The 19,402-nt window shown below is 40.8% G+C and overlaps 1 protein-coding gene across 1 annotated transcript in view; it reads left to right on the top strand.

Annotated features, from left to right (window-relative positions):
• Positions 1–19,402, top strand: part of LOC123861063 (IQ domain-containing protein H) — a 61,796-nt gene that overhangs the window by 31,495 nt on the left and 10,899 nt on the right. The window contains exon 5 of the mRNA XM_064569719.1: positions 3,726–3,842. Coding sequence (XP_064425789.1) covers positions 3,726–3,842 — 117 coding nt within the window. The remainder of the gene's footprint in view (positions 1–3,725; positions 3,843–19,402) is intronic.

Below are 19,402 nucleotides of genomic sequence, written 5' to 3'. Positions count from 1 at the left end.
GTGGGATCTACTGCTCAGATGTAGGTCATTTTATGGCCTGCCCATGTCTGGGGAGCTGGTATCACATGCTGCCTAGTGTTTTTAATTCAGAACTTCTTCGAAAAAAAACCTTAGCCTCTTATGTTTAAACCCTTGTTTTAATAGCATAAGCTATTTCCTTCTTAGATAGCTTTGTGGGCATAGTAATAAAATAAATACCACAAAATCACTGATGAGATGAAAATTGAGCTCCCTGCTTCTGTGCGGCCATGTAGGTAAAACAGTAATTGGCTCTGATAATAACTTTTGTTCTTACAAAACCAAAGTCTAAATGAGAGTCACATTTGATATATCTGCTTGTAATTACTATCAGAAGGAGAGAATTCCAAATTTGGATTGTTTAGTGACTCAAGATAGATTAAATAGATGGCTGCCTTTTCTTGATCAATTTGAGACAAATTTCTGAAATTATTTTTTATATTTATCTTGCTGTTGGTGAAAATGATCTTCCAGGGCTTGCTCTTCTGCTTAATGGAATAACGAATTTTGCTTTTCTTTTTTAAATTGACAACTGTTTTTCTTGAGAAGATCTTATTACTGGGTCTGATAATGCAGCTTATGCTTTTAAGTGTTTTCCTATATAGTTCAATAGGTGGTTTGTGAAACAAGTTTAGGTTATGAATGTGTTTGGTAGTGATTTATAGCAAAACCATTTGATACGTTATTATTTAAATGTAGGCCCTTTTAGGTTTTTTAAAAGGGAAATTTAGTGTTATTATTTTGGTATACACATGTGTCAGTGCCAAAATAGTAAATATTAGAATATTAATCATTTTAAAGGACCTCTCCCATTGCTTTTATTTTTTATTTTATTTATTTATTTATTTATTTTTTAAAGATTTTTATTTATTTTTTGAGAGAGAGAGAATGAGAGACAGAGAGCACGAGAGGGAAGAGGGTCAGAGGGAGAAGCAGACCCCCCGCTGAGCAGGGAGCCCAACGCGGGACTCGATCCCTGGACTCCAGGATCATGACCTGAGCCGAAGGCAGTCGCTCAACCAACTGAGTCACCCAGGCGCCCCTCCCATTGCTTTTAGAAGCTAACTAATACATAACTGATATTACAACGGTCATTTCCTTGGGATTTCTATTTACATTTGGATTCCTGTACATGAAGATCTACGTCCAGTGCCCCAGAAATGTAACAATGAGCAGAGAACTGGATTTTGATGCCATTTTTTTTTTTAAAGATTTTATTTATTTGACACAGAGAGACACAGCGAGAAAGGAACACAAGCAGGAGGAGTGGGAGAGGGAGAAGCAGACTCCCTGCCGAGCAGGGAGCCCAATGCGGGACTCGATCCCGGGACTCCAGGATCATGACCTGAGCCGAAGGCAGTCGCTCAACCGACTGAGCCACCCCAGGCGCCCTTGATGCCACTTTTAATAATGATTCTGTACTTGATGATTTCCTCCCTACAGCCGTACCGTAGCCCACACGAAGTTGATGGAGGATAAAACTAAGAAAACTGCTATGGTCCACCGAGCCAATGAATTAAAAAGTTCTAACAAAGCTTAGACATGCTAGATGAAGCTTTTACCATCAGCTGTATCCAGGGTTCACATTCAAAAAAACACTCTAATTACAGAAACCACATCCAGTCAATAGAATACATATTAGCAATTTCCTAATCCTTGGTAGGATGGAAATTATTCTGAAAGTTTAATTAAGAAGGAAAAAATTAGGGGCACCTGGGTGGTTCAGTTGGTTAAGCGACTGCCTTCGGCTCAGGTCGTGATCCTGGAGTCCCTGGATCGGGTCCCGCATCGGGCTCCCTGCTCGGTGGGGGGTCTGCTTCTCCCTCTGACCCTCCTCCCTCTCATGCTCTCTGTCTCTCATTCTCTCTCTCTCAAATAAATAAATAAAATCTTTAAAAAAAAAAAAAGAAGGAAAAAATTATGTTCAGGTACTAATTTCAATAAAAGTGGCACTCGGCTTCCACGCAAAAGCCCCGGAGTGTTGCTGTGAGTGTGGGTTCCTCACAGAAGGAAAGCCATTTATAATTAACACAACGTTGCTTTTGCAACCCCACATACTTCTGGGAGAAGGAAATAGATAGGCTTTCTTGGCAACCTGTATCCCTGCATGGGTTAAATAAAGTGGACAGCTGAGTGCCATTATTTAGAGATTTGGCTTAAAAACTGCTATTTAAAAAAACACAGAAGAGAGGTTTGGAGGCTGTGTTAAGAAATAACTTATCTGGACAGTATACATACCATAGGTGGTATTGTAGGCTTCCCCTTCACTCTGACCTTAGGCACAGCCGCATTTATGAATGCTTATGATCAAAGAAATAGCTGGATCATGAATGATTCTTCCCAGTGTCTATGACCATTTTAACAATTGCACCGGATCACTCCCAGAACTAAGACACTCAATTGAAAGGAAAAATATTTTTTAAATTGCTCACAACACCTCCTTTCTAAAAAGTCACAAGGACCATGTATTTTAGGAATCCATTTATATGAAATGCCCAGAATGGGCACATCTAAGAGGCAGAAAGTAGACCAGTAGTTGCCAGGGGCTGGAAGGAAGAGCAAATGGGGAGTGATTGTTAATGGGTGTGAGGTTTTTTTGGGGGGTGATGAAAATGTTCTGAAATCTGGGGTGATGGTTGCACAACTTTGTGAATATGCGAAAAACCACTGACTCGCGTACTTTTAAAGGTGTGAATTTTATAGTATGTGAATTATATCACAGTAAAAAGTCACAAGACCTCAGAAAAGGTTGTGATGTCATATTCCTTAAGTGTCACCTTACCTTTTAGCATCACATCATAGAATGCCAAAGCAGGGGAGGGTGTGGGGGGGAGGGGTGTTGGGGGTGGGTAGGGTGGCATTTGGAGGGTAGGGGTGAGGTGAATAGTTCTTCAAGAGACCCTCAAGTCTAATTGCTGCATTGTGCAAGTAAAGAAACTGACTTTCAAAGAAGGAGAGTGACTTACCCAAGGTAACATGCCGGCAGTCCAGAGGAGGGCAAAATGGGAACCTAGCTAGGTCTCTCCCCTCTTCCACCATCACCGTGCTGTCTTCGCTGGTGGTGTATAGTTCGGCATCTCAGCAGTAACTAATTTGAATTATTTAAAATGAGGAACACGTGGTTCAAACGACATGCTTTTATATTTTTTTCTAATGACAGCACATGTTTTTCCTATAGATAGCAAAATCTCTGTGAAGGAGTTAATAAATGCATTGTGGTAAATTCACCAAGTCCAAAGTGAGATTTACCTGTAAATGTCCCTTGAGGAAAATGGCCACATTAACAGACCAAGGGAGCCCTCTACCTGTGTGTTTGTAGTATAGATTTCATTGGCAAAATCCTTGACCTGGAAAGTTAAAAATAAATCGAGACCAGGTATTCTGGTCCTTTGTCCACCTTGGTTGGCTTCTGGTATTATTTTGGAGGAAATGAGTGGGATGCAAGGATATATTTGTATGAGCAATAGGATACATGGAGGAAAATCTACAAAAAGTTCCTTTTCTGTGAATAAAAGAGACCAATTAGCAGCCTAAATAAAACCAAATATATATATATACATATATACATACATATATATAAATTTTTGTCAGAAGAATTATACTAAAATAATGATTTTCAAAGAACTTCACACTCCTTTGAGGATATAAAATGTTAGTAAGCATTTTTGTTCATTCAACATGAAAGTTTCATTGTTTCTTTGTTTCAGCAAAAGATAGGGTTGAACGTAAAAATCATGCAGGATCCTGAAAACATCCACCACAGAGCTGCCGTAAATGCGAACTATGGAATCAGTTTGCCATATATTAATCAGAGAAAAGCCTGTGTAAGTAATGACTTGTTTTAAAGAGCTCTTAATATTTTTTAAGAACCAAAAGTCATATCTTTTATAAGATACAATGTACATTTTAAGTAATGATTCTGATCCTTAGAATTTGGGGGAGATGAAATGGAATGGCTTTCATTCTGTTTATAATTACGAATGATTAAAAACGTAAACCATTTTTAAAAGATCTATTTGTAGCTCGTTCAAATTTCTCTGTTTTATCTGATGTTCCTAAATAATCTGGTATCATCATTTTAACAAGGATGAAATAATTTAACAACAAAAGGAATGAAGAGAGAAATGTTAAATATTTTATTTCTTTGACAGTAGGCTTACCGCTAGAAAAATCAAAAGAAAACAGTACGGTAATCGGCTTCAATGCATATAATCATCCAGTATACCAAATTTAAGAATATTATTCTAAATCTGAAGCAAGCATGGAATCATTCTTTATGTCAGCAAAATTTGATGGGAGGGAAGAATGATCAAATGGAGATTGGCATTAAGTGATCTCAGAGTCTGTGCCTATATTTACCATTGACTGGCTGCTAAGTCTCCCAAAGCAAGGACTGTACTTTCTGTGTTGTGGGGTTTTCTTAGGAGATTCAAAAGTAGTGCTTCATTTTAATTGAGAAATTATTTGACTTGAGATTATTTCTAATACTGAAAACAATCACTGAGGTGACACCTGTATGTTTGTAAATACATTTTAAACCTTTGGCTTCTCTCAAAAGTTCTTAAATGTATGCTTTGGGGAGATCAAAACTAAAAAACAAGATGAATTTTAGAATTAAATTGCAAAACCATTTCTAATCAGAATAGTCTCTTGGATTAATCTTCTAAATTTCCTACACAGACATTTTCATCTACCTGCTTCATTCATGTAACCCTGAAATAATATTTTTTACTTTCTTTCTATGTGCTTTATGTTATTCTAATAGGTTTGGCCTAAGTGCACTCTATCATAGAAATACTTCTATAGCCTAAGAAATAACCAGAAAGTTAGATATTTTTATTCCTGCTGAAACTTTATTTAAAATGTCACTGTGAATAATGGGAAAGGGTTTTTGTCTGCGTCCCATGAGCCCAAAGCCCTTGAAATAAAAATATTATTTCTCTGGCTGCACAGACAGAAGCAGATTTCTCTTTTGTTGTTGTTGCTTTCCCCCCTTCAATCTAGAATTAATATTGGCGTAACTGGTGGAATGCTGGGGCTTTGTAGCCCAAGGCAACAACAGCATTTCCAGCAAACTTTTCCTGATGAGTATCGAAGTTTAAAAAGACACACCTCTAGATTTAGAGAGGATTCTGGTTGGCTTTAAGGAATGGGAGTGAAGATTCAGACATAGATAGGAATTCAAAGTTATATCCAAAATCTGGGGCAGAACCTTAGTCATTTGTTATATTTTTTGCTAATTCCCAGGAGGACGAGTGCTTTGGATATTGTGCCCATGTACTTCAAATGCAGAGGGTTTGGGAAAGCGCTTGGCCTTGCATGATACATAGATAATATACACTCATTTATTGTATTGAAGATCCTTTTTTCCCATTAAGCTGACTCCATGAAAATCTACATCAGAGCCCTTTAAAATGTATGGACATTATATACATTTTGCTCAAGCTATTAGCATTTCAATCAAAATAGCTGATCCTATCATCTCACGTTGCTGTATGTATATATGATGGTCGTAATGGAAAATCAGCAATTCCGTTTTGGATTTACAAAATGAAAACACTGTGCCAAGAGCCCTGTTCGAGAAATATTCAGGTATTGGTTTTAAACAATCACATAGAGCATTTGGGAACAGACACAGTTGTGATTTACCACTTATAAGAATGTTTCTGAAAGCACTTCCCCACGCGGAAGCAATATGTCTAGTGTTGTGATGTATAGTTAATTAGAAAAGCAGCATCAAGGCTAATCGCTTTTTAGAAATACTCTAAACACTCAAAGGGGATTATAATTTGGCTGCTGAGGGCCATGTGCTTCCCTCCTTCTTATGAAACTTGAACAGCTTGTAAATGATCTTCGACATTTTTGACAGAGCAAATTTGAATATGTAGCTGATTTACATGATTAGTTCCTAGAAACTGATATTTTCTCCATTTTATGAAGAGGTGTATCCTTCCTGATCATAAGGGGCTGGTGCAGAGATTTTAGAGCACTGAAAGCACATATACCCCAGACACGCGTGCACGCATGCACACACACCCCACCCCACGTGCCTTCAGAATTTTATATCCTGTAACTATAGGTAAAATCAATTTATAAAAAAAGTACTAAAAGTGAAACTCACTAATGATTTTTTCCAATATAGTAAATCTGCCAAATTATCCAACAACAACAACAACAACAACAACAGTGATCTAATAGGTTTTAGAGCAGAGCCTCACAGGTATGGGGAGACAAGAGGAAGAAATCCCTGATACATCAGGTTCACACTTCCTCACTGCCATCTAGCTCCAGTTAGACTTTCTGATGCAACACATTCGAAGATCCACAGAAAATTTGACTTTGATTTCTTTCGTTTACATAAAAAGGTTTCTTACGAGGCTTGAAACATGTATCTGTTAGCATGAATTTTAAAAGAACAATTATGAATGCATAACACAATAGCCAAACAAAACATTGCTTTGAATCGCTGCACAAATAAGTCTGATTATAACTGTTATGACCTAGAAAAGAATCATAAAACCATTTTTCTTGTTGGCAACCTATGAGTTGCTGTAGAATTATACCAGTCCTTTGGTCCCACTTTCCAAATAAATAAATATATAATGCAATGTAAACTTAGAATCTTTTATTTATTCATGAGGTTGAATTTAATACTATTATGATCTCTCGATTTTATGAGTCATATGTTATGCGGTGTTTTTCACTAACTTAGTTGGGTAGCAACCACACTTCACAAATCATAGTTTCATTCTTTACTGTTTCACTTGGGCTGTACATAGTAATCTCTCTCGTGAAAGTACATTCATTTCTGGGATGATAAAGTAATGAAAAGTGAGGCAATTGTGTTCATGTCAAATGATTAGAAGCAGCACCAGAATAAAGGGGGAAGGTCGGGGCCGGGGGGTGGTGGGGGGAGAAAGAAGGACGATTTCAAAACATGATTGTGTTTTAAGTCCATGCATATGGCCACAATTAGAGTCACAACGTAATTTGGCAATGGGAGCAGAATTAGATTTAAACAAATTGATGTTACACTGCAGTAATTCAGAATGAGCTTGTTGCATTTATAAACCATAACAAGAAGCAGAGTGAATTAATAAACCCTTCTTGTCACTAAAAATAAAAAAGGGAATAATTGCTGAGACGGAGTTAACAGATGACTATAGTCAGCATCCTTTCAGCCTAGATATGGGAAAGTGAAGGTCACCCCCATCTCGGATGACAAAGAGGGAACATTTTGTTGGTAAACAAATTAATCTTTTGAAAGGTCGCCATTTGTTTTAAGTTTTTCTCCAGTTCTTGTCATCTGGAATCAGAGATTGACTGTCATTTCACTAGGCAGGGGTGCAGTTGAAGCAGACAAAGCTGCTTCTGTACGTATCAGCATTCCTTGACAAAACTCGGTGCCTGATTGCAATGCTATGGGCCGCTGGTTTACAGCTGTCTCCGGACAAGAACGGAGGCCCACCCCTGAATTCCAATAAGATGGGCCTGCCTAGTCTGCCTGCTGCAAGCTGGCCCTCTGCCCACAAGGAAAATGCATTGTAGTTCAAGCCAGCAATTATCTCTTTTACTTCCTTCTGTGCTGCTTCTGTTCCTTTTTTCCAAAAACAGATGTGGGTATTCACTCAAGTTCTGCAGCTCTTCTTTCTCACACCTGCCGGGTCAGAATTTTGACAGAGGGAGAGTCTGAGGGAGCCAGCAGACAACAGTCAGATGGAATTTCTTTGAGAGCAGTTTAGAAAGAAAATGTGGATTTTCCAGGAAACGTGGAGTCAGCATCTTGGTCCCCCTCCCTTTTCCCAGGACCATTTGGTAAATTAAATTAGTGGAACAAAAGGAAAATCGCTTTTAAAGACATTCAGAAATGCCATCTCCTATTTATGACACACAGTCATTACCCAAGCACCGTGTTGGCACGCACAGACAGCACCCCCACTTCCGTGGCTCAAGAGAGCCTTCTCGTCAGGTCGCTTAGAGAGAGTTTTCCAGAAAACAAGGACTTCTCATGTTCTTCCTGATTCCTCAAATGCACGCCTCCAGTATGGCACCGGTGGTGGTGCTGGAGAATGGGGCTGGTACATCACCTTGGTAGGTGGTTGCCTGGGTTTTGAGTCCTGGCAAAGCCGAAGAAAGTGATGAGACAATTGACCTTGGCTGCTCCCGGGCTCTCTCACAAAAGCCCACTAGGACTCTGGGAGCGGGAAGAGGCTATTAGAGGCTTTGCCCTCATCGGGTAACGTTCACAAAAAATCCGCCGGTAGGGAGTTTCCAAACTTCTTGAGAATGTTTCCTGAGTTTCTGTGCTGAGATGCTGCACGCCTTCCCAGACCCCCCAGCCCTGTGCCGAACTCCCAGCACTCGCTAGCTCTCAGCGTAGGGAGTCTGGCTCAGACTCCACGGCCTGGTGTGAATCTTGCCCGATGAGGGACCTCCCAGAAAGAGCCTGCGTTGTTTCACGTGTAAAATGTCCATAGTAAGAGTATCTCATAGGATTGTATCGAGATTTAAATGAGAGAAGTCAAAGCACTTAGCAAAGGTCCTGGTACAAATAAGGGCTCTGAAAATACTAGTTGTGACCAGTGGCAATTTTCGCGGATTGTATCGTGCCATGTTTTATACTGTCATTTAAAGCTTACATTACCGTAGCGGTTGAAGGAGAGAGCCAAAATATTACTGAAAAACCTTCCAAGGATTCTATTTAATATTTCCTATGATGATGCCTTCTTTCCCACCCTGATATGAGGGCAGGGGCCTTGCTGTCCGTTCTGTTTGCCTGTTTTTCAGACTTTCCCCTGCCCCAAGTAGTGTTTTACACATAATAGGTGCTCAGGAGAGGACTGGTCTGTCTCCTCCCGCATCCAGTCTCTGATTGAAACTAAGTGACCTGATGCCGAGTCTAGAAGTGAAGAAACGATGTTGCTGGCCACGGTCACCCTGGTTGCACGGGGCATCCTCCCACTGGGCCATCCGAGAGAATCTTCCTAGTGAAACACCCTTGCTCCTGGATTCCTGCAACAGCCTTGCCACCAACTAGCTGTTTCCAAGAGCAAGTTACTCCACCTCGCTCATTCCCATCTTCCAGGGTTATAAAACGGGGAGGCTGGGTTGGAGGCGGTCTGGTGGGGTGGGAAGGATTGAGTGGCTCAGTTTGGGTCCTATCTGCCATCTTGCAGTTATGCAACCCCAGCCAAGCAAATGCAATCTCAAATCCTCAGTTCCCTCTTCTACAGAGTCAGAATAGTGGTGCCCATTAGGCAAGGGGGTTCTGGGAATTATAGGTAATATAACATTGCTGGCACATAATAGGTACCTAATAAGGCTCCTGGCTTTGGGAAAAATGAGCTAATACTAGAAATCTCATACTTCCTTCCACTTCTTCACACCTGGGCCCCTGGGGAAGGATCTGATTTGGCTCCTTTCACACTCCAGTATAAATGAGTAATAAGGCTTAATGCTCTCGTTTTCAAACTGTTACGGAGAACTCTGGTGAGTTTCCGGGAGACTGCAAGCATTTAATTCATATTTAACTTTTTTTTGATAAATATTTGAGCCATTTTAAAGTGTAACAAAGAAAACACAGACATACTTAGGTTAAGTACCAAATTTTCATACATACTAGATACAATCAATGGGTTAGTTTGCACTGTTAGGTTAATTCTTGGAGTGCGTGGGCATGCGTACACACACACACACATTTGAATTCCCAGAAAGGTGTCTTTTATTAGATAGGGTGTATCTTTGTACTGGTCATATTTTGAAATTCAGATATGCTCATATACGCTCCTATAATAGTCACACAAATAAATAAGTGAAGGTTAAGTCAGCAAATACACGTCAAGGTCTTAAATCAGCGCCTAGCCCCTACTAAGCATTCCACTGGTATTAGCGTTACAACAAACGTGTGCCACCATGCATTCAAAGCCAGGCAAGTTCTCTGGAGCTCATGTTTGGCAGCGTAATAGTGAATGGTACAATTACAATAATACACCTTGCGTGGTGGGAATACAGCATTATAGATCATCTCGTTGCTCATTTTAGGCTTGGGTTGGTTCTTACCTGGTTGGAAATGTGCTGTACGATCTTCATCTGGCAATGCAGGGCCGCCATGTGAGTTTGCTTACAGCTGTACATGAAAGGTCAGCAATAAAGCATCCTCTTAAAATTTGGACTCAACACGCAAAACAAAATTAGCTTGTTTTGCAGTTGAGTGACTATCCAAAACAGGAGGGTGCCGAGATACCCAAGAAGAAATTTCAATGGACATGATGGAACGAACATCTTACAATGTTATAGGACAATGTTACAATGTTACAACTGTTATATACAGTTGAAAAGTACTTCTGGTCACTGGGCCCCTCAAAAATAAGAGCACTTGCTAAACTGTGCCAGATGCTACGCTAAGTGCTTTATGTACACTCTCATATTTAACCCTTATACCTATAACATATGTGCTATTTTTATAACCATTTTACACATGAGAAAACTGAGACTAAGATTAAGCTACTCACCTAAGGTTATGAAGTAGGTAAGGGGAGTTAGGATTCAAAGTATTTATGAAATCCACTGGACAAATCTCCCTAAATTAAGTACTCATCAACTAATCCTCAATTACCAAGGGATACGAGCAGTTGTTAGATATTGTTAATGATTCCATTTTGAAACAAAAAATTCCTACTATTCTTTAAAGCTTCTGGAGCATTTTAATTGAGGGAACTCCTGAGATTATAAACACCATAAATTGTTAGCTATTTGAAATTCCTTATCCATTGACTTCAGAATGTTCTCCATCTTGTGCATGCAAGAAGAAAATACAGAAATAAATTGTATGCTGAGATGGATGCAAGATGGTAGTTATTATCTGTAACTCTTGATTTCATAATTTGCCTTCATCAAGACAACCTCATTGTTTCCAGTGTTGATTTACATAAAATATATATGCTTATTTGTGTATGTAATTCAACACATAGAATTATACTAAACTCTTTAAAAATTTGCATTTATTTACATATCAGCATTCTATTTAAGGTTGCATTTGAAAAATAGCTTCTACTCCTGAAAATAAATCTGAAAATCTTTGGCATGGAGTATTACTTCTCCCATGGGTTTTTGTTTTTTAACAAGAGTAAATCCTCTATTTAATTAAACCAAAGGAGTTAGACTCTATTAAGGGATTTGAAGCATGAGTGGACAGGGAGGAGGGGGATTGAGGGATGCAGGAAGAGAGCCTTTCACTGCCCTGCCATCATCCCAGGTCAGCGGCCACCTGCTAACCAGCTAGCCTTGCCCCCGGATGTGATCCAATGCCTTTGCACTTTGTGACTTGGGTTTTGGGCTTGAGTTTTGGTAAGGAGGAGGCTATGTTTCTAACCTCATAATCGCACTTTGAGGAGCCAAAAATTACGTAGCTGGTGGAGCCTGAGTCAGCTCTGTGATAGGTTTAGGGCATCAGGGGTCCATGGCTAGAACTGTATTTCAATATACTTGGTTCCAATGTATACTGTTTCATGCATTTATGAAAACATTATTCTAGGAAGGGGTCTGTAGGTGTCACCAGACTCCCAAAGGGGCTCATGATACCCCTCCCCCAAATTAGAACTCCCTGTGATAGATTTCCTTCTCTTTCTCACAAATATCCAGTGTGGGGCAAAGTGTGAAGTATCAGAACAGAGGAGTATCCTAAAGACTCTGTATTGTTTATGGATAAAAAACTCTCTTAGTGGATGGTACAGGAAACCTACCATGGATATATCTAGACTGTCACTGCAGATTTTCATAAGAACTACATCTTCATGAGTGAAAATATAAACTTCCTGCTTTCCTCTAACCATGGTGGCTTTTCCATTGCACGGAGGAAAATGGAACTGCTACGTAAGCGGTAATACTTGCATTATTATAGTAGCGTTTGGTTTAGAATGAAACAAAGGAAAAATACTATAGCAAGTGGCACAGTGGCATCAGCCACAAGAGAAATGGGCCTAATAGAATTGTTTTTATCACAGCCCAGGTTAATTATCCACCGAGAGGTACTTGAGATGAATAAATACAATTGCTGTGTTCCAATATTCTAACCCATTGTACCTTAAACTGTACTTGAATTCAAGTATACATTCCTAGCCTTTTAAAACCTCACTGGTTGGGCGCCTGGGTGGCTCAGTTGGTTAAGCGACTGCCTTCGGCTCAGGTCATGATCCCGGAGTCCTGGGATCGAGTCCCGCATCGGGCTCCCGGCTCAGCAGGGAGCCTGCTTCTCCCTCTGACCCTCTCCCCTCTCATGCTGTTTCTCTCTCTCTCTCAAAGAAATAAATAAATAAAATCTTAAAAAAAAAAAAAAACACCTCACTGGTACAACAGAAGTAAGTACCCACAGACTAGAGTAATTCACCCTATACTTTCTTTAAAATCATCCGCTCTGCATCAAATGTGTAATGCAAGTCCAGAAGATATTTATCTGGAGGCGATCCTTCTCATTAGGCTGTGACGTTGGGACAATATGCCACCAAAATATCCAACTTATGTAGTCCTTTGATTTCCATCTCTATCTGCAATGATAGCCTGAATAAATCTGTTTATGGCTGGCAACCATGAGGTCTGGAAGCAGCTGTGAGCTCTTCAGCGGAAAGAACCGTAGACCGAGAGGAGACTCGGAGGACGTGGGCGCGAATGGGGCCCCACCGCTGCTGTAACATAGCCTCGCTGTCATGGGAACAAAATTCAGTCTCTAAGGACTGAGATTCCCCATCTGTATCCTGAGAAGACAAACTGGCTTGTTCCGGGTCATAGTCATTGTCGTTGTGGCCACAGCTCTTCGGCGACTCCCAGATCAGTGCTGCGTTGGTGCCTTGGGGAACTGCCAGCCTCTCGGGGAGACAGAGTAATGATGGGTATAACTGCCCCCAGGGTGGCGGGGGGTGTGCATGAGTCAAGATAGGCCTTGGAGAAGCTGGTGGGCATGGCTGAGAGAAGAGGGGCCTGCGTTGGAAGCTCTGGAAGCTATCAAGCAAAGGCAGAGGTGGAGAAGAGGGAGTAACCAGGAGTGGCGTGGAGCTTTGCCTAATCATCTTTTTATAAAGGGAAAAAAACCAAAAGATGTGGCTGGACAGGTAAGGCCAATTGGTGGTTGGCCTTGAATGGGCTAACTGAAATCTAATTGTGTGATCTCAGCCTGGATCATAAAAAGAAAGACTGAAGGCAGACAGTTTCTGAAATTAGATCACTTCTCCAGATGCTCTCACCGAATGGCAGCTTTAGAATTCTCCTGAACGATCTCTCTCCCTTGATGTCCTCATTGGTTATTAAACTTTATTTCCTCTCTCTTTGGTGATAAAGATTTCTTGAATAGCATTATCTGGCATTATCTCTTGAACTTGTTCAATGTTCCTGAAACGGACTATTTAGAGTTCTGCAGGCAACCTTCCCCCTGACCGTTTCCATTACAACTCTGTCCCTGTCATATGAATGGCCACCCAGAGCTGCCAATCTAGCTGGATGGCTGGGCTTTCTCCCAGATGCTGAAAATACTTCCCCACTGCTATCCAGGACTGTACTGGAACTCCATCCCTAATCCCCATATGTCCCCTCTCCCTCCAATGTTAGTCCAAAGCAGGATCTGGGGCAAGATTGGTGGAGGCAAGAGAGCCAGGTGGAGCAGAGAGCTGACTGGCTCCTCGCAAATGCTGTCTGCCCTCCCCTCCCCTCCACCTTGCACCCCTTCTCCACAGCCCCCCTTCCTCATTGCCAATTGCCAGCCTCAGCACTGGACAGTGTAAAGACACCCTCCTCCCCACCCCGCCAAATCTCACCCGCTTACCAACTCATTGTGGTCCCAACTGCTCATGCAAAGAAATAGCCTGGGGGACTATCTTCATCAGAGTGTTTTCTAAAATATGGGTGTGTTTCCCAACTTCTCTGTTTACGCTAAACAGGAAAAAAAAAGGAAAAGTGGTGTTCAGGGGATACGCTTTTTTCTTCCTTTTTTGCTCTTTCGCAAGAAGTAAAAAATCCTAAGAACACGTCCAAAGTGTTCTTATCCTTAGAACAGGAGTCACAAAAGTAAGTCCACTGGGGCCGGGCAGGTGACCTCCAGTCTATACCTGTGTCACAGGTCGGCAATTTGCAGCTTAGAGAGCCCAGGAGTGCTACTAATTTGGTGCAACCCAGGGTACGACCCTCCACTTTACAGTTAGAGATTTCATTCTGTCAGACTTGGATCCATCTCTTGGGTGCAGCTGAGCTCATAAGAGACTGACGTATAAACTGGATGCCATTGTGTTTATTCTAAGGAGAGCTGTAATTGTCAGACAAGCCTGAATGTTGCAGTCAGCCTGAGCTGGTGAGCACATCGTTTCCTTTTTAGAAAGCGATACGGAAGGCCCCGTTAGAAGGCTGCTTAGTGAACAGGGAAACTGACTGAGGGTAATTAGTTGGACGATCTTCATGGTGAGAAGCATCACACATTTATAGTCTGATGCAACCATCTGTGAAGCTACTCCTGCCAAAGGGATATGAATACATCCCCATGGAGTGCTTTATGGACACTGAGAAATGTTGACGTTCTGATTCAACTTTTTATAATAAATAGCTACGATTTGCTTGGACTTGACTCCGTGAATTATGCTGCACTGCGCTGAGCTTCTTATATCCATGCCCACATCGATCCCAGTGGAGTGAGTGATATGACTCCCATCTAACTGATAAAGAAACTGAGGCATAGAGAAACTACATTTCTTGCTTCAGTCGTGCAACTAGTGAGTGGGACAGCCCAGATTCAAATCCAGGCCTATCTGATATTAGAGCCTATGATTTTAACCACTGCCTTCCTTTTTACTAACTTCCTGCTATAAAAGGAAATTATACCTTCAGTTGGCGCCTAGTTTCTCTGATAACTTTAGTTACACTACCTTCCTATCTGGGGCCTGGGTCTTTTAAAGCAACTTGGGCATGGAGCTGACTGCATTGATCATGTACTCATTTTGCTGGCTTAAGGCTCAGAGTTGGGGATAGGGGTGGGGGAACACATCTCCTTGTTACTACTCTTTCTTCCTATCTGAGTCATTGTAGCACCCAGAGCAGGAGAGGGACCCTGGCTGGAAGAAATAGGAGGCATGAGGCATCAGGAGGAGAAAGTGAAAGATGAGAAGAGAGGTGGGAAGGAACCAGAAATGCAAAAGATCCTTGGGGATTTCTTGGTGAGATACCCTGCTTCCCTATCTCCCAGGGAGATCCCAGGCGAGCTACTCAGCGATGGACAGTTTCTCAAGCCATTGGGGCCACTTAGAGCAAAGGAATTCTCCTTTCCCCATGCCTGGCTAGTGAGAGGCCCAGATGTAGCCAGTGGTTAGGTTCAGTCATACTAAAATCTCACGTTTAATATGCTAAGAAAATTCTGAGTTTCAAAATACCGTTTTCCATTTCTAGCCAAAAAGGGGCTGATCCGTGTAGAACGTTATCAGGAGACATTGTAAAGTGAAAACAGGCATTGACCCAAGAGAGGTAGCTGACCACCCCAGAAAACATTATCCCAACCTCCTCCTCTTGACCCACTTAAAGATATACTGGATACTTAATATTGGATTCATTTAATATAACCATAATTTAGGGGGGAAGAGGATTGACTCTTTCTGCCAAGGATTTTTAAGACTGTAACCCTCTAATTATAGAATTATCATCTAATCTAAAACATTGAAATCCCAAGGGAAGATGCCACCATTTTCCCACAGACGTGGGTTAATTATTCCATTTACCCACAGCTTCAAGTGTAGGACCTAAGCTTCCATAGAAGGGAAGATCATTCCCCCACAAAATCCCATTTTCTAATCTTGAACACTTGCAGGACACCTAGCTGTGCTTTTGCTCTGGGCTGCATTAAGCTGAAATGTATTACCTGCCAGGGAAACTGCATTTTAAGTGACAGCCAGTATTTCTGAGTGCTTCTCCATGCTGGGCATGGTAGTAAGTACAATATAAACAAATTAGCTCATGTAATCTTCACAGTAACCCTACAAGTTAAATATGATTACCACTTCCATTTTATATTTGGGGAAACAGAGGCAAAGTGGCTAAATAATTTGCCCAAAGTCACACAGCTACAAGTCATAATTCAAACTCAGCCAATCTGTCTATGGTACCCCAGGTAGCTTTGAGGATGATGACTTTGACCTACACCTGAGGAGTAGATCTGGGACCCAGCCAAAAACTGCTCCCTTGATGACCAAGGAATTTGCTTGAGAAATTTCTTTGCCTTGGTCTGGGAATAGAAGTAAAAGATCAAACTACATAGTAAGAGGCTATATTAACTCAAGGATTAGAACAAGAAGAAGAGCTGGTACTCTCCTGCTCCACCCCCAGGCTTATTGAGATAGAATTGACAAATAATGTTGTATAAGTTTAAGGTGTCCAATGTGATGATTTGATACACGTATATACTATACTGTGAAATGGTATCATCCATCACCTCACATAATTACCTCTTCTGTGAGTGTGTGTGTTGTGAGAACATTTAAGATCTACTCTCAGGGCACCTGGGTGGCTCAGTCAGTTGAGCATCTGCCTTTGGCTCAGGTCATGATCCCAGGGTCCTGGGATCAAGCCCCAAGTTGGGCTCCCCACTCATCAGGGAGTCTGCTCTTTCCTCTCCCTCTGTCCCTCCCCCCAACTCACTCGTACTCTCTCTCTCAAATAAATAAATAAAATCTTAAAAAAAAAAAAAAGACCTACTCTCTAGAGCTGGTACTTTTAAAGATGGAAACTTACTTCAATTAGACCGTAAACTCCTTTGAGGACAGGGAACATATCATCAACATCAAACATGGTGCCAGATCTGGTAAGAACCCAATATAAACTTATTGTTGGTTGATGCATATGTGGTTAATGACTATGAATAACAACTTGGTAAGGACCTGTGTAATTGAGCTAGGCTGTGTCAAGTTAATTTAAATAATGAAATACCATGTACCTCATTTGGCTGCATTTGTAGAGCACTCCTCTTTTTGGCCATAAAAAATACCTCCCTAAACCACTTCAGGTAGAATTTATTTTCCCTTCCCTAGATCATCATTGTGTGCTTTTAAAGCTTGACATGCTATGCCTCGAATTTACTGAGCCACATCAAAGAACAGTTGAATAAATAAAAAGATACATCATATTCCCAAAGAGGAAAAATGATTATAATAAGTGCCAGTTGTTTCCAAATTAATATTTATATCGAATGTAATTTCAATCAAAATTCTTATGGGTTTTATTTGGTCTATGTGGAATATTAATTCTCTTCAACTTGCCAGTGTTCATGATCTTGAAAAATAAATGGGCAAAAGCTTCAGGGTTTTTTTTTTTCTAAAGAAGATTAATGAAGGTAAATTTTTCAGACAACTTGTTAAAACATATGATAACATTAACATAATTGTAACAGCATCCTATGGGTAGAAAAATTAACAGATCAATGGAATAAGAAATGAGCATGGATATTGACCTTAGTGTAAAAAATAATTTTGAAGGTAGGGAAGGTGATACTGTAAGTCAGGGGGAAAGGGAGGGCTGGTGAGATGTGTGGTGCCAAGTCTCTGGACTAACGATTTGGGAAGAGAGTATTCAGTTAAGTCCTAACTTTATATCCGAAACCAAAGAAAACTCCTGATGGATTAAAAGTAAAGTAATATGTTAAAAAAAAAAGAAAAAAATAATAAGAAACCTGTAAAAGGAGAACTATTTTTCAAGTTAGCCAAAGGAAGATTTTTTTAAACCACCATAGCTTCACACAATATTAACAGTCCTCATTATAAGAAAAGTCCGTGTTTATATTGGACCCCAATCCTGGATCGGCCATTTAACTTCTATGTGATCTGGGGGCAAAGCGCTTAGAATCCTCGGGCCTTAGTTTGTTCATTGGTAAATTTAGGGCATCGGATCACACCATCCCTAAGATTTCTTCCAGTTCTGACAACCTATCATTCTGATTCCAAGCAAAATCAGTTTCCTTTGGTTCTCTTCCTTTCCCTTTTCTGACCACCACCAAGATGTGAAAAACGGAAAAGCAGACCAGGTGAAACTGTTTTCTCTTCTGATTGTGGAAACAAAAGTCACAGAAGGTGTTGATTTTTTTCTTTTTGCAGTTATGCATTTCATAAAGCATCTATAGAGTACCTATTGTGTACCTGACCTCGTCCTAGTGACTTTTACGTGTTACCACTTTTAATACTCAGAGTGTGTCAGAGAGATCACCACTCCCATTTTACAGATAAGAAACCCAGGGAATAGATTTATGACCAAGCCTTATAATTAATATGTGGCTTACTCAGAATTTGGGCCTGTATTTACTTTTGACAGTCTGATTCAGAGTCTAGGAAAATTATCCCAAAAGAAATTGTGAAAAGGACAGGGTCTTACACACACACACACACACACACATTATTTTTTTTTTTAAGATTTTATTTATTTATTTGAGAGAGAGAGAAACAGCATGAGAGGGGAGAGGGTCAGAGGGAGAAGCAGACTCCCTGCCGAGCAGGAAGCCCGATGCGGGACTCGATCCTGGGACTCCGGGATCATGACCCGAGCTGAAGGCAGTCGCTTAACCAACTGAGCCACCCAGGCGCCCACACACACACATTATTAAGATGACTGAATACTTTTCCTTACAAATCAGTTTCTCTACTAATGAATAATGTTGTATTTTTTAAACAGGCTGAATTTGTATGTGGGGTTAATGCCATCATTGACTTAAGCAAAAATACCTGAACTGGACACGCTCCTACCCTGCTCTCAGGTTTGCTTGGGCATCTCTCTGGCAGAGTTTACTGATACACCATAGAAATTATGGCAAAGCCCAGCAGAGTCGTTGAAGTGAAAGTCTCAGTACTGCTCAGGAAGGGATGGCAAATTAAATAAAGAGAGCCCCCAGGGGTTCTGCAGCTGCATGCCAACCCAGCTGCTGGTATGAGGTAAATGAGGACCGAACTCCCTCCCACTTGTGACCTTGGCCGGTATTTAAACAGCAATGCCTAGAGACTGGCACACTGTTCTAGACTACTGCGATGAATCGCAAGTGCAAAAATAATTATAATATGTGATAAACCCATTCACAAAGTCTTTCTTAGGTTTTCACTGAAAGGAGCACCATTTAAACTCACTTCCTTTCATAAGCCCCCAGTGAAGGTTGAGATGATCGATTCTATCTAAGTATCAATTTGTAATACGCAGCCCTAAGTTTACAGAAGAAAAATGGCAGAGAACCCAGAGGCCCTCCGGTTGCTGTCTTTTCATATCTTGTGACAATGTTTGAGCAGTGGTATGGTATAATATTCTATGCAAAAGTCACAAGGGTGAGCAACTCAAGTCATTCTTTTTTCTTGTATGAGATGTAACAGACGTGTAGATGAAATCCCAGTGC

Source organism: Mirounga angustirostris, unplaced genomic scaffold (assembly GCF_029215605.1).
Source record: "Mirounga angustirostris isolate CCGP_5_RB_7025 unplaced genomic scaffold, mMirAng1.0.hap1 SCAF_9, whole genome shotgun sequence".
Classification (NCBI taxonomy): Eukaryota; Metazoa; Chordata; class Mammalia; order Carnivora; family Phocidae; genus Mirounga; species Mirounga angustirostris.
Note: the sequence above shows the minus strand (reverse complement) of the source record. Positions and strands in the feature narration are given on the sequence as shown.